This window comes from Acomys minous (genome assembly GCF_964271855.1).
Source record: "Acomys minous genome assembly, chromosome: 7".
Lineage (NCBI taxonomy): Eukaryota > Metazoa > Chordata > Mammalia > Rodentia > Muridae > Acomys > Acomys minous.
The window spans coordinates 101,761,549-101,777,330 of record NC_140488.1 but is presented as its reverse complement, the minus strand read 5'-3'; the positions used below and the strand labels follow the sequence as shown (position 1 = coordinate 101,777,330).

The window sequence follows — 15,782 nt, the reverse complement described above, 5'->3', positions numbered from 1 at the left end:
CACCATGATCACTGGTAAGTAGAGGTGCAAAGGAGTCAATGTCAAAATTACACTGCTTCAGAGACCTACATAGAAAACCACAACCATTGGCTAGATCTGGGTAGGGGTTTAAAGTTTTACAGCCTGTATTGTCCTTGGCTGGTGCCTTAGTTTGAGCGGGACCCCTGGGCCCAAATCTGCCTATCATAATGTTCTACTTGTAGGTTTCTAGGACCCTCTGGGTCCTTCTACTTTGCCTTTCTCCCATGCTTCTCTCATCTAGAGTCCCATTAGGATGTCCTCCCCTCTGTCCCAGCTTCCTGGTAAGTGAAGGTTTTCATGGGACATGCCCCTTGGGCTAATATGCAGATATAAGTGAGTATATACCATTTGAGTCTTTCTGCTTCTGGGTTAACTCACTCATTATGATCATTCTCCACAGTAGAGTGGAGAGTGGGATATGACTTTCTCACATACTCTGGTGTCTCACCTTTGACCATGTCCCCTGGAGAGGGAGACCTGGTGGCACTCAGAGGAAGGACAGCAGGTTACCAAGAAGAGACTTGATACCCTATGAGCATATATAGAGGGAGGTAATCCCCCTCAGGAACAGTCATAGGGGAGAGGAATAAGGGGAAAATGGGAGGGAGGGAAGAATGGGAGGATACAAGGGATGGGATAACTATTGAGATGTAACAAGAATAAATTAATAAAATTTTTTAAAAAATAAAAATAAAACACTTTGTAAATTAATCTATGAAGACAGGAAAATACTATCTACCCTTCTCATGTTGGCTTCATCACATCGATGTAGAGATGGTTCCACATATGATAAAAGCCTTGAAGAGACTATATATGCAAAGGACATAACTCAGCATAATACAGGCAATTACGTTAAGCCAACAACTAACATCTGCCTAAATGAAAAAATAAATCAAAGAATTTTCACTAAAATCAAGATGAGTAAAAGAGTGTTTAACCTCTCCAAGCCTATTCAATACAGTACTTTAAGTGTTAGCTAGAGCAATGAGCCAACTGACAAAGATGAAGGGATACAAATCGTAAAATAGTCAATGAATATTTATTTGCATATGATATAACTTTATACAAAAAGTTCCTAAAATCCACAACTGTAAAGTTCTATAGATGATACATACTTTCTGTATAGGAACAGGGTAAAAATTAACACACAAAAATCAATAGTCTATACATATATATGTCAAATGGACAGAAAATGAGATCAGCAACATAACACCATTCATAATAGCCAAAAATATATATCTTATGAGAACTCTAATCAAGGAAGTGAAAGTCTTGTATAATAAAACCTGTAGGACATTGAAGAAGATACCAGAGGATGGAAATATCTCCCAAGCTCATTATTGATAGGATTAGTATAGTGGAAATGGCCAGGAACAAAAAGTAATCTACAGATAAAATCTGCTTATAACTGATTATATATCATGTCTATCTTTATGCATTTGTGTTACAATGCTCTGGATGATCTTTTCTAGTTTCATTTTTTAGCTGCAAATTTCATTATTCCCTTCTTTTAATACCTGAGTAGTATCTCATTGTGTAAATGTACCAGAATTTCTTTATCCTTTGTGTGTGTGTGTGTGTGTGTGTGTGTGTGTGTGTGTGTGTGTGTGTGTGTGTTTGGGTTGAGGAACATCTAGGTTGTTTCCAGATTCTGGCTATTACAAATAAAGCTACTCTGAACATCGTCAAGCAAATGTCCTTTTTGCATGGTGGCGCATCCTTTGGGTGTATGCCCAAGCTCAGTCTTGAGGTAAAGCTATTCCTAGTTTTCTGAGAGAGCGCCAAATTGATTTTTAAAATGGCTGTGCTAGTTTGCACTCCCACCTGAAATAGAGGAGTATTCCTCTTTCTCCACATCTTTGCAACCATGTGCTGTCACTGTTCGGACAGGTATAAGATGGAATCTCAGAGTCTTTTTTATTTGCTTTTACCTGATGCATAAGGATGTTGAGCATTTCTTTAACTGCTTCTCAGCCATTCAGCTTTTTCTGTCAAGAATTCTGTTTAGCTCTGTGCCCCATGTTTTTAATTTAAATTTTTTAATAATTTTATTCACTTTACACCACAATCATAGCCCCCTCACTCGTCTCCTTCAGGTTCCATCGTCCTTCCCTCTTCCCTACTATGCCCACCCCCTTGTTCTAAGAAAAGGGGAGTACTTCTCCCTTATCAACTGACCCTAGCCTAACCAGTCTTAGCAGGACTACAAGCATCTTCTTTCTCTGTGACCTAGTAAGGTATCCTGTCAGGGAGAAGTGATCAAAAAGCAGGCAACAGATTCCATGGCGGGGGCAGGATCTGTTCCACTTACTAGGGGACTCCTATAGAGACTGAGCTGCCTATTGCTTACATCTGAGTAAGGGAGTCAAGGTCCTCTCCATGCATAGTCCTTGTTCGGTACCCCATACTCCTCCAGCCCCCTTGGGCCCAGATTTGTTGGCTTTGTTTGTCATCTTGTGGAGCTCCTGTCCCCTCCATGTCCTCCTAGTCACCCACTCTGCCATAAGATTCCCTGCCCTCTGCTCAAAGTTTGGCTGTGAGACTTGGTTTCTGCTTTATTCCACTGATGGATGGAGTCTTTCAATTGGCTTATATAGTAGGCTTCCATCCTGCTCTGTTCTATTTGCCCTTCTGAATGAAAATTAAGCATCCTCACAAGGGTCCTGCTTGTTAGTTAGCTTCTTTTGGTCTGTTGTCTCTAATATAAATATCCTATGTTATGTGGCTAATATCCACTTATAACAGAATATACACCATGTGTCCCCTTCTGGATCTGGATTACATCACTCAGGAAAAAGACTTTGTTTTTGATAGCTGAATAATATTCCATTGTCTTCATGTACCACAGATTTTATTTTTTTTTCATGCATTCTTTGGTTGAGGGGCATCTAGGTTGTTTCCAGTTTCTATCTATTACAAATAACACCAGTATTCACATAATTGAGCAAATGTCCTTGATGTATGGTGGAGCATCTTTTGGGTATAGCAGGGTCTTGAGGTAGAGCTGTTCCCAACTTTCTGAGAAAGTGTTATATTGATTTCAAAAGTGGTTGCAAAAGTGTATGCTCCCACCAGCAATGGAGGAGTTTCTCCAAATCCTTGCCAGCATGAGCTGTCATTTAAGTTTCTGATCTTAGCCATTCTGATAGGTTTAAGATGGAATCTCAGAGACAGTTTTATTTGCATTTCCCTTATGACTAAGGCATTGAGCATTTCTTTAAGTGTTCCTCAGTTATTTGATATTCTGCTGTTGAGAAATCTCTGTTTAGCTCTATACTCCATTTTTAAATTGGATTATTTGGTTTGTTGGTGTTTAATTTCTAGAGTTCTTTATATATAATATATATATTATATGTATATTTATATATATAATTAATATAATATTAATCCTCTGTTGCATGTAGGGTTGGTGAAGACCTTTTCCAAGTCTATAGGCTATCATTTTTAAATGACAGTATCCTTTGCTTTATAGAAGCTTTTCAGTTTCATGAGGTCCCATTTAATAATTGTTTATCTTAGAGCTTGAGCTGTTAGTGTTCTGCTCAGGAAGTTGTCTCCTGTGCCAATGAGTTCAAAGCTCATAACAAAAAGTCTAAGCATGCCTAGAAACTGGGCCACTTTCTACCAAATGAAAACTGTTTCAGGGAAGAAATAAAGAAAGATTTAAAGACTTGCTAAAATGTAGTAAAAATGAAGGCAAAACATACCCAAACTTATGTGACACAATGAAAGCAGTGCTAAGAGAAAAGTTCATAACACTAAGTGCCTTCATAAAGAAATAGTGATATCTCATTCAAACAACTTCATGACACACCTGAAGGTCCTAAAAATAAAAGAAGCAGACACACACAAGAGGAGTAGCAGAATAGAAATAATTGATCTAGGGGATGAAACCAACAAAATACATACAAAGATAGCAACTCAAGGAATCAATGAAACCAAGATATGGTTCTTTGTGTCACACTTTTTAATTGCATCATTTTGTTTGTTTGTGTTTAATGTTTTGACTTCTTTATATATTCTGGATATTGGCCCTTTGTTGGGGAAGATTTTCCAAATCTGTAGACTGCCATTTCTTTCTATTGCCTTGCAGAAAGTTTTCAGTTTCAAGAGATGTCATTTGTTATTGATCTTAGGAACAAAATTGTTGGTGGTTTGTTCAGGAAGTTGTCTTCTGTGCCAAAGAGTTCAAGTCTCTTTCCCTTTTCTCTTCTAATAGATGTAGTATATCTGGTTTTATGTGGAGGGCTTTGATACACTTGGCCTTGAGTTTTTGGCAGGGTGAAATATGGATCTACATATAGACATTCAGTTAGACCAACACAATTAGTTGAATATGCTTTCCTTTTCCATTCTATGGTTTTAGCACCTTTGTAAAAAAAAAATTGTCCATATGTGTGTGTGATTATTTCTGGGTCTTCTATTTGATTCCGTTGATCATCCCATCTATTTCTATGCCAGTACCATGCAGGTTCTATTATTCTTGCTCTGTAGTATGTCTTGAAGTCAGGGATGGAAATAACTCCAGAAGTTCTATTATTGTATAGTATTGTTTTAGCTATTCATGTTTTTTCCATATGAAGTTTAGAATTGTTCTTTTAAAGTCTGTAAATAATTGTGTATGGGTCTTGTATCCCTGATCTCTCTAAGACATTTATCCTGAAAGGTATTGGATTTTGTCAGACTTTTGCTGTATCTAATGAGATGATCATGTAATTTTTTTCACTTTATTATATGGTTGATTATTTTCATGTATTTTTTTAATGCTATACCATCCATGAATCCCTGAGTTAAATCCTCCTTAATCATGGATGATGTATTTTATGTGTTCTTGGATTCATTTTGAAGTATTTTATTTAAGTATTGAGTATTTTTGTATCGATATTCATGAGTGAAATTGGTCTGAAATTCTCAATCTTTGTTGAATCTTTGTGTGGTTTATATCTCAGGGTGACTGGGGCTTCTTGGAATGAGTTTGGCAAAGTTCCTTCTGTTTATATTTTGTGGAATAGTTTGAGGAGTATTGGTATTAGTTTTTCTTTGAAAATTTGAAATAATTATATGCTAAAACCATCTGGCCCTGTGACTTCTGGGGACGGGGGGTTGGGAGAATTTTGATGAGTGCTTCTATTTCCATAGAGATCACAGGACAATTTAAATTATTTACCTGATCTTGATTTAACTTTGGTAAGTAAGAATAATGTCCATTCCCTTTAGATTTTCATATTTTGTTGAATATAGGCTTTTGAAGTCAGATTTAATGATGGAATTTCCTCAATATCTTGGATATGCCTCCATTTTCATGTCTGATTTATTAATTTGGGCACTATCTCTCTGCCTTTTAGCTTTTTGAATAGGAGTTTGCCTGTCATGCTGATTAATTGATTCTTTATATTGTTCTCTTTGCTTCTAATTTATTGATTTGAACCCCCAGGTTGATTATTTCCTAACGTCAACTACTCTGGGTTATGTTTGTTTGTTTTTTTTCCTAAAACTTTCAGGTAAGCTATTAAGATCTAGCATGAGATATCTCCAATTTCTGTATGAAGGCATTTTGTGCTATGAACATTGCTATTAGCACTGCTTTCCTGGTGTCCCATAAGGTTGGGTATATTATGACTTCATTTCTATTGGATTGGAGGAAGTCATTAATTTTTTTCTTTAATTATTCCCAGACCCGGTGGTAAATGATCAAGGAGTTGTTCATTTTCCATTAGTGTGTAGGGTTTTTTTGTTATTTCTGTTGTGGTTGGGGTATAGCTTTAATAGGGGTTATATGATTTAAAATTGGATTAATTCAATTTTATTATATCAGTTGTGGTTTGCTTTATGACAGACTATATGGTTAATTTGAAAAGGGTTCCCTGTAGTGTTGAGAAGGCATATTCTTGTATGTTCTATAGACAATTATTATATCTATTTGATTCATGTCTGGTTGGTGGAATGGAATACCCATGGAACTAGAGATCCACATTCCGGTAGGCAGAAAACACAGGGCACATTGAGCCAAGAACCTAACACAAGTCCAGGACCATGAAGACAACCATAGGATAGGTGGCACTGTGCTTCCCCTGGAAACACTGAAGTTGGTTTTTTGGAGGCAACCACCAAGTTACTCAGTGGATCTGCAGTCTCTGATCTTCTGCCACTCAGAGACAGTATGTCCTCTCTGCTGCCATCTTGGAAGATCTTGGAGTATAGACTTTTAAAGTATTCCTTGATAAATATTTCAATTTTGTAATGTGTTTTGTCACAGGTTCTTGATTGTACCTGATTTTGTTGATTGTAGTCTTTCTTGGATATTATATTAATTATGGAGAGGATTTATAAGATATCATAAGATAGAAAGATCTCCCATTCTCATGGAACAGTAGGATTAACAAGGTGAAAATGCCATCTTAGCAAAAACAATATACAAATTCAGTGCAATTCCCATCAACACTCTAACACAATTCTTTTTTTAAGGGATAAAACCGTTTATTCAAATCTTCTGCATGGTAATTTTTAAGGCTGAGCAAGCCAGTAAGCACCATTCTTCCATGGCTTCTGTAGGTTCTTTAAGCAGTTCCACAAACTAGAGACCAAGTCTTTGAATATTTGAGACTATAAAGTTTAAACCAAACTTAGCAATAATGTTATCCAAACATAGTATTTCATACCAGTAATTATATTATTCAGGAGGCTGATATATGTAAATTATAGTGACTTATAAGACATCTTGAACTATATAATGATATTTAGGCTATCTTACAGAACATCACAATATCTACTTTTTAAAAAAGACTTTCCAGAGCTAAATTTTATTAAAGATGAGTGGATTGCATTTTTTAAAATGACTTTTTAAATTTTTATTAGTTTATTCAGATTACAACTCAATGGTTATCCCATCACTTGTATCCTCCCATTCCTCCCTCCCTCCTGCTTTCATCCTATTCCCCTCCCCTAGGTCTATGACTGAAGGGGACCTCCTCCCTCACTATATGGTCATAGGCTATCAAGTCTCATCTTGGTAGCCTGTTTATTCTTTCTTTGAGTGCCACCAGGCCTCCCCACCAAGGGGAGGTGGTCAAATATGGAGCACCAGAATATCCACTTCTAAGTGATTATATACCATGCCTGTCTTGCTTGGTCTGGGTTACCTCACTCAAGAAGATCTTTTCTAGTTCCATTCATTTCTTGCTAATTTCATGATGTCCTTCTTTGTATTAGCTGATTATTATTCATTTGTGTAAATGTATCTCATTTTCTCTTTTTATTCTCTGGTTTAGGGACACCTAGCTTATTTCCAGTGTCTGACTATTATGAATACAGCTGCTATCAACATAGTTGAGCTAGATTCCTTGTGGTATGGTAGAGCATCTTTCAGGTATATATACCCAGGAGTAATATAGCTGAGTCTTGAGATAGAAAGATTCTCAATTTTCTGAGAAACTACCATACTGCTTTCCAAGTAATAGTACATTTTGCACTCCTACCAGCAATGTAGGAATGTTTCCCTTGCTTGACACTTTTGACAACGTATTCTGTCACTTAAGTTTTTGACCTGAGATTTTTAAGGGGGTAAAATGAAATATTAGATTCCATTTTACTTGAATTGCCCTGATGACTAAGAACATTGAACATTTCTTTAAGTGATTATTGGCCACTAGATATTTATCTATAGAGAATTCTCTGCTTAGCTCTGTACTCCCTTTTTAATGAGGTTACTTAGTTTGTTGGTGTTTAATTTCTTGAGATCTTTATTTACTTTGGATATTTAACCCTCTGTCAGATGTAAGGTTGGTGAAGAGCTTTTCCCACTCTGTAGGCTGTCATTTAGTCCTATTGAAGGTGCCTTTGCCTTACAAAAGCTTTTCAGTTTCAAGAGGTAACATTTATTAATTGTTGATCTTGCCTGAGCCATTGGTGTTCTGTGCAGGAAGTTATCTTCTGTATCAGTACATTCAAGGTGACTTCCTATTTTCTCTTCTTTTAGGTGTAGTGCATCTGGTTTTATGTTTAGGTCTTTGAGCCACTTGAACTTAAGTTTTGTGCAGGATGATAGATATGGTCCTATTTGCATTCTTGTACATGCCTGAATCCAATTGGACTTGCTCCATTAGTTGAAGATGATTTCTTTATCCATTATATTGTTTTGGCTGCTTTGTTAAAAATCAAGTGTCTGTATGTAGGTGTGTGGTTTCATTTCTGGGTCTTCCATTCTTTTCCATTAATCAACTTGTAGGTTTCTATGCAAATACCATGCCGTTTTATTACTATTTCTCTGTAATGCAGCTTGAAATCAGGGATGATGATATCTCCAGAAGTTCTTTTATTGTAGAGGATTGTTACAACCATCTTGGGGTTTTCGTTTTTCCATATGAAATAGATAATTGCTATATCCAGGTCTGTAAAAAATTGTGTTATGATCCTACTTTAAAGGCATATATGCCACAAAATTTGAAAATCTAAGGGAAATGGACAATTTTCTAGATAGATTCCACTTGCCAAAATTGAATCAAGATCAGATAAACAAATTAAATAGCCCTATTTCTCTTACAGAAATAGAAGCAATCATTGATAGTCTCCCAATCAAAAAAAAAGCCCAAGGCCAGATTGTTTCAGCACTTAATTCTACTAGACCTTCAAAGAAGAGCTAATACCAATACTCTTCAAGCTACTCCACAAGATAGAAACAGATGAAACATTACCAAATTCATTTTATGAAGCCACAGTCATGTTGATACATAAACTCCACAAAGACCCAACCAAAAAAAGAGAGAATTTCAGACCAATTTATCTTATGAACATTGACACAAAAATACTCAATAAAATACTTGTAAAAGGAATACAAGAACATATCAAAAATATCATTCAACATGACCAGGTAGGCTTCATTCCAGGCATGCAGGGATGGCTTAATATAGGGAAATCCATCAATGTAATCTACCATATAAACAAACTGAAAGAAAAAATCCATATGATCATCTCCTTAGATGCAGAAAAAGCATTTGGCAAAATCCAACACCCATTCATGTTTGAAGTTTTGGAGAGATCAGGAATACAAGGCACACACCTAAACATAATAAAGGCTATATAGAGCAAACCAATAACCAACATCAAATTAAATGGAGAGATACTCAAGGAAATTCCTCTAAAACCGGTGACCAGACAAGGCTGCCCATTTTCTCCATATCTCTTCAATATAGTTCTTGAAGTTCTAGGCAGAGCAATAAGACATCCAAAAGGAGATCAAGGGGAACCAAATGGGAAAAGAGGAAGTAAAATTATCCCTATTTGCAGATGATATGATAGTGTACATAAATGTCCCCCAAAATTCCACCAGAGAACTCCTAAAGCTGATAATCACCTTCAGCATATTGGCTGGATAAAAAATTAACTCAAAAAAGTCAGGAGCCTTCTTACATACAAATAACAAACATGCAGAGGAAGAAATTAGGAAAACTACACTCTTCATGATAGCCACAAACAATATAAAATATCTAGGAGTAACTCTAACCAAGCAAGTGAAGGACTTGTTTGAAGAAAACTTTAAACCTCTGAAGAAAGAGATTGAACATGACATCAGAAGATGAAGGGATCTCCCTTGCTCGTGGATCAAGAGAATTAACATAGTAAAAACGGCTGTCTTACCAAAAGCAATTTACAGATTCAATGCAATCCCTATCGCAATACCTATACAATATTTTAAAGACATTGAAAGATCAATTCTCAACTTCATATGGAAAAACAAAAAACCCAGAATAGGAAAAACAATCCTATGCAAAAAATATCCTCTGGAAGAATTTCCATACCCAATCTCAAGCTGTACTATACATCAAAAGTAATTAAAATAGCATAGTACTGGCACAGCAATAGGCTGGTTTATCAATGGAGTCGAATCAAAAATCCAGAAATGAATCCACACACATATGGTCACTTGATTTTTGACAAAGAATCTAAATCTATCCAATGGAAATAGGATAGCATATTCAACAAATGGTGCTGGTCTAACTGGATGTCTACACGTAGAAAAATGCAATTGGACCCATATTTGTCACCATGCACAAAACTCAAGTCCAAGTGGATTAAAGACCTCAACATAAAATCAGAGACACTAAATCAGTTAGAAGAAAAAAATGAGGAAGAGCCTGGAACACGTTACCACAGGAAACAACTTCTTGAACAGAATACCAACAGCCCAGGCCTTAAGGTCAACAATTAGTAAATGGGACCTCATGAGGCTGACAAGCTTCTGTAACACAGGGGACACTATCAACAGAACAAAGTGACAGCCTACAGACTGGGATAAGATCTTCACCAACCCTACATCTGACAAAGGTCTAATACCCAAAATATATGAAGAAATCAAGAAATTAAACACCACCAAATTAATTAACCCAATTGAGAAATGGGGTTCAGAACTAAACAGAGAATTCTCAACAGAGGAATATCAAATGGCTGAGAAACACTTAAAAAATGCTCAACGTTCTTAGTCATCAGGGAAATGCACATCAAAACAAGTGAGATTCCATCTTATGCTCATCAGAATGGCTAAGATCAAAAATTCAAGTGACACCACATGCTGGCGAGGATGTGGAGAAAGAGAAACACTCCTTCGTTGCTGGTGGAAATGCAAACTTGTAAAACCACTTTGGAAATCTATCTGGCACTATCTCAGAAAACTAGGAATAGGGCTTCCTCAAGACCCAGCTATTCCACTCCTTGGAATATACCCAGAAAACGCTCCACCACACAACAAGGACATATGCTCAACCATGTTCATAGCAACGTTGTTCATAATAGCCAGAACCTAGAAACAGCCTAAATGTCCCTCAGTAGAAGAATGGATAAAGAAACTGTGGTACATTTACACTATGGAGTACTACACAGCTATTAAAAACAAGGAAATCCCGAAATTTGTGGACAAATTGATGGGACTAGAAATGATCATAATGAGTGAGTTAACCCAGAAGCAGAAAGGCTCACATGGTATATACTCACTTATAATTGGGCACTTGCCCAAAAAGCACATCCCACAAAAGTCTTCACTTACCAGGAGATTGGGATAGATGTGAGGACATCCTACTGAGACTCTAGGTAAAAGAAATATAGGAGATGGGGAAATAGAAAGACCCAGAGGGTCCTAGAAACCTATTAGAAGAACATCATGATGCATGGATCGGGGCCCAGGGGGTTCTGCTCAAACTATTGCACTAACCAAGGACAATACAAGCAGTAAGCATCGAACTCCTACTCTGATCTACCCAATGGACAGGACATTCTCCACAGTAATGTGGAGAGTGGGGACTGACTTTGCCATGAGGTCTGATGCTCCATATTTGACCACTCCCCTTGGTGGGGAGGCCTGGTGGCACTCAAAGAAAGGACAAGCAGGCTACCAAGATGAGACTTGATAGCCTATGACCACATAGTAGGGGAGGAGGTCCCCCTCGGTCATAGACCTGGACAGGGGGATAGGGTGAAAGCAGGAGGGAGGGAGGAATGGGAGGATACAAGTGATGGGATAACCATTGAGTTGTAATCTGAATAAATTAATAAAATTAAAATTAAAAATTAAAAAAATAATAAGGTGTATTATTGTGTAATTCAAGCCCTGATTTCTGTACCCTGCATATCTGGATGTAAGCCTTATTTTGAGAATCTCCTGTCTGGATATTATATAAATTTCTCTCCCCAATTGTCCCCTTGTATGCCAATAAAGCAGCTTAAAGCTAATCACTGAGCAGTGGAGGGAATATGGCTGGACATCCTGCCAGACAGGTGAGAAAGTCTTATTAGAGGAAGGAGAGGATTCAGCCACAGGCAGAGGTGAAGAAGAGATGAAGATGATTTAGGTGAAGCAAACAAAGAACTAAAAGTCAAGTAACTTGGGTGTTTTACCAAAGATGGAGTCAGGAACATAGAGGGTTAAGAACAGGCTTAAACTGCTCAAGGTTGTGTTTAAAGCCATATAAACAAATATAAAAGAATTTATGTGATAGCTGAGTTACAAGAAAAACTAATATGAACAAACACAATTTTATAAAAATTACATTAACAACATACCAAGTGTGTATTTCTGGAACTTATTTTTCCAATTTTTCTGAGAAAGCGCCAGACTGATTTCCAGAGTGATTGTATAAGTTTGCACTCACGCCAGCAATGGAGGAGTTTTCCCCTTTCTCCACATCATTGCCAGCATGTGCTGCCACTTGAGTTTTTCATCTTAGCCATTCTGATAGGTGTAAGATGGAATCTCGGTGTCGTTTTGTTTTACATTTCCCTGATGACAAAGGACATCGAGCATTTCTTTAAACGTTTCTCTGCTGTTCGATATTCCTTTCTTGAGAATTCTGTTTAGCTCTATACCCCTTTTTTAATTGGATTATTTGGCTTGGTGGTGTTTAATTTTTTGAGTTATTTATATATTCTGGATATTAGCCACCTTGTTAGATGTAAGGTTGGTGAAGATCTTTTCCCAGTCTGTAGGCTGTTATTTTGTTCTATTGAGAGAAGTCCCTCAACCGAATGAATAAATAAACTCTGGTACATCTACACAATGGAATACTATTAAGCTTTTAAAAACAAGGACATCATGAAATTTTCAGGCAAATAGATGGATCTGGAAAAGATCATTCTGAGTGAGGTAATCCAGACCCAGAAAAACATGCATGGTATATACTCACTTATAAGTAGATATTAGCCATCCAGTACAGGATAATCACACTACAATCCGCAGACCTAAAGAAATTAAATAACAATGAGTACCCTAGGGAAGATAAGATATTTAATTCTAATTCATAAGGGCAAATAGAATAGAAAACAGAAGCAGTAGAAGAAAGAGAACAAGATGGGAGCCTTCCATGGATGTCCTCTGAAAAGCTCCACCCCGCAGGAGATCCAAGCAGATGCTGAGACTCACAGCCAAAGTTTGAGCAGAGTGCAAAGAGTCTTTTGGAAGAGTGGAAGGCTAAAAGAACCCAGAGGGGACAAGCTCCACAGGAATACCAACAGGGCCAACAAATCTGGGCCCAGGGGTCCCTGCAGAACTGATGCACCAACCAAGGACCAGTCATGATGAGGACCCAGACCCCGTGCTCAGAGGTAGCCAACAGGAAACTCAGTCTTCATGTACATCACCTAGTAAGGGGACCAGAGGTTATCTCCAATATGAACTCTGTTGCCTGTACTTCGATCACATCCTCAGAGTGAGGAGCCCTTGCCAGACCACAAGGAAGAGGAATCAGGTACTCCTGAAGAGATTTGATAGACTGGGATCAGTTGGTAAGGGAGGAGGGCTTCCCCTTTCTGAAGACTGGGAGACAGGGATAAGGAGAAGAGGGAGGAAGGAAGGATAGGGCCAGGAGAAAAGGGAAGTACAATCAGGATGTAAAGTGAATAAATTAAATTTTTAAAAAGAAAAAAACTGTGCCACCAAAACCAAAATATTTTTCCAGATGTCCACTAGATGGCAGCACAACTACACTCAATGATAGTATTGACCAAAAAAAAAAAAAAAAAAAAAATTTCAGTTATTCTGCATTTATAAAGCATTCTTCCATTTGGCCATGAGGTGGCAGGACAATATTACATACAGTGTACATATAGCCACTTGGAGTAAAATCGAGCATGGCTATTAAATGATAAATTTATTTTTATATAAATTGCTCATTAGATTGTTTTATTTTCTAGGGAGATGACTATAAATGCTCATGGTAAACTTTGTATACAGAATTAAACATATATTTTGCATAACTAAGCTCTAGCCAAGCTTAATAACCCAACTAAGTTATCTTCATGTGTGTGATGCACCAAAAAATTTGAAGGGTACACCTTTCTATAAAAAGTGTATCCCCATGCTGTTAATATTCTTTTCAACTCAGAGGAAGGATAGCAGGCTACCAAGAAGAACACTTAATACCCTATGAGCATATATAGGGAGAGGAGGTCCCCCTCAGTTACAGTCATAGGAGAGGGGAGTAGGGGGAAAGCGGGAGGGAGGGAGGAATGGGAGGATACAAGGGATGGGATAACAATTTAGATGTAATATGAATAAATTAATAAAATATATTTTTAAAAATATTCTTTTCATGTCACATGTACCTTGTAACCAAAATTTAAAAAAAATAAAAATAAAAAAATCTAGGCATGATGGCATTCACCTTTAATCGCAGCACTCCAGAGGTAGAGGCAGGCCATTCTGGTCTACAAAGGGAATCCAGGACAGACAGGTCTACACAGAAAAACCCTGTCTCAACAAACCAAAGAAAACAAACAAAAAGTAATATATCTTGGGGTTTTCCTCTCAATTATTTGTTATAATCATTTTTAAAAGGCACCAGGTGTTTCTTCAACCTGTGGATTTACCATAATGTACTCAATTGATTTACAATAGTAATTTAAGTTTTTTAACTGACTTTAAATTATAGAAGATTTTCCATGTACAAACTATGTGAGAAAACAGTACTGTAACTAAATTAATCAATATGCAAACATGATGCATAGTGAATTTTGCTTTCTTCACTTCTAACACATACAAATGCTGACAGAGGGACTCCTGTCCTCAAACTCCCTATGTAAAGGATGCATTTTAGGGCCTGGAGAGGTGGCTAATCTATTAAAAGCACGTACTGGTTGCTCTTCCAAGGACCTAGGTTCAGTTTTTTGAAAGTTTTTTTCCATTTATTTACTTAATCACTTTACAACCTGATCCCTGCCCCCTCTTTCCTCCCCTCCTAGTTCCACCCTCATGCCCCTTTCCCCCATTCCCTCTCTCTCCTTTTTCTCAGAGAAGAGTAGTCCCCTAAAAGGTACCAACCCACCCTCACATCTCATATCACAGCAAGACTAAATATCTTTCCCCACTGTGGCTTGACAAGGCAGCCCACCTAGGGGAAAGGTATCCAAAGGCAGACAACAGAGTCAGGGATGGCTCCTACTCCCATTGTTAGGGGACCAACATGTTGACCAGGCTGCACATCTGCCACATATATGTAGGTGGTCTAGGCCCAGGCCACATCCTCTTTGATTGGTGGCCCAGGTTACTTGACTCTGTAGGTCTTCTTGTGGTGTACTTGACTCCTCCAGATCCCTCAGTCCTTCCGATCCACTTACCAATAAGCTCCACTTATTGTTTGGCTGTGGGTCTCTGCATCTGTTTCCATCAGCTTCTGGATGAAGCCTCTCAGAAGACAGTTATGCTAGAGTCCTATCTGCAAGCATTGCAGAATAACGTTAATAGTGTTAGGATTTAGCTCTCTTCTGTGGGATAGGTGTCAAGTCAAGTCGGGCCAGTCATTGATATGTCCTTCGCTCGATCTCTGCTCCATCTTTATCCACACACTTCTTGTAGACAAGACAGAATATGGGTCAAAGCTTTCATGAGTGGGTTGGTGTCTCCCTCCCTCCACTGGAAGCTTCACCTGGCTATAGGACACAGTAATTTTAGGCTCTTTAATCCCATTTTCCACCCTGCTGCTAGGAATCTCAGCTAGGGTCTCCAGAGATACCCCCCACCAATTTCTGTTCTCTTTCCCAGTCCTCCCCCACTCTGATCATGCCCCACTTCTGTTACCCTTCCCACCCAATAAAAAGGCACAGCCTAGGTTCAGTTCTTAGCATCTGTATGGTGACTCACAACCACTAGTAATTCCAGTTCCAGGGAACATAACACCTTCTTATGGCATCCCTGGACACCAGGCATTCACATGGTACATATACATATGTGAAGGTAAAACATCCATATATATAAAATAGTCATTTTTTAAAAAGATACACTT

General features: G+C 37.8%; 1 protein-coding gene across 1 annotated transcript in view; it reads right to left on the bottom strand.

The window, feature by feature from the left end:
- The window catches only part of LOC311602469 (uncharacterized protein), a 50,074-nt gene extending 34,887 nt beyond the window's left edge, over window positions 1-15,187 (bottom strand). Inside the window, exon 1 of the mRNA XM_084790596.1 lies at window positions 15,118-15,187. Coding sequence (XP_084646722.1) covers window positions 15,118-15,167 — 50 coding nt within the window. The 5' untranslated portion in view covers window positions 15,168-15,187. The remainder of the gene's footprint in view (window positions 1-15,117) is intronic.
- Window positions 15,188-15,782: the final 595 nt, after the last annotated feature.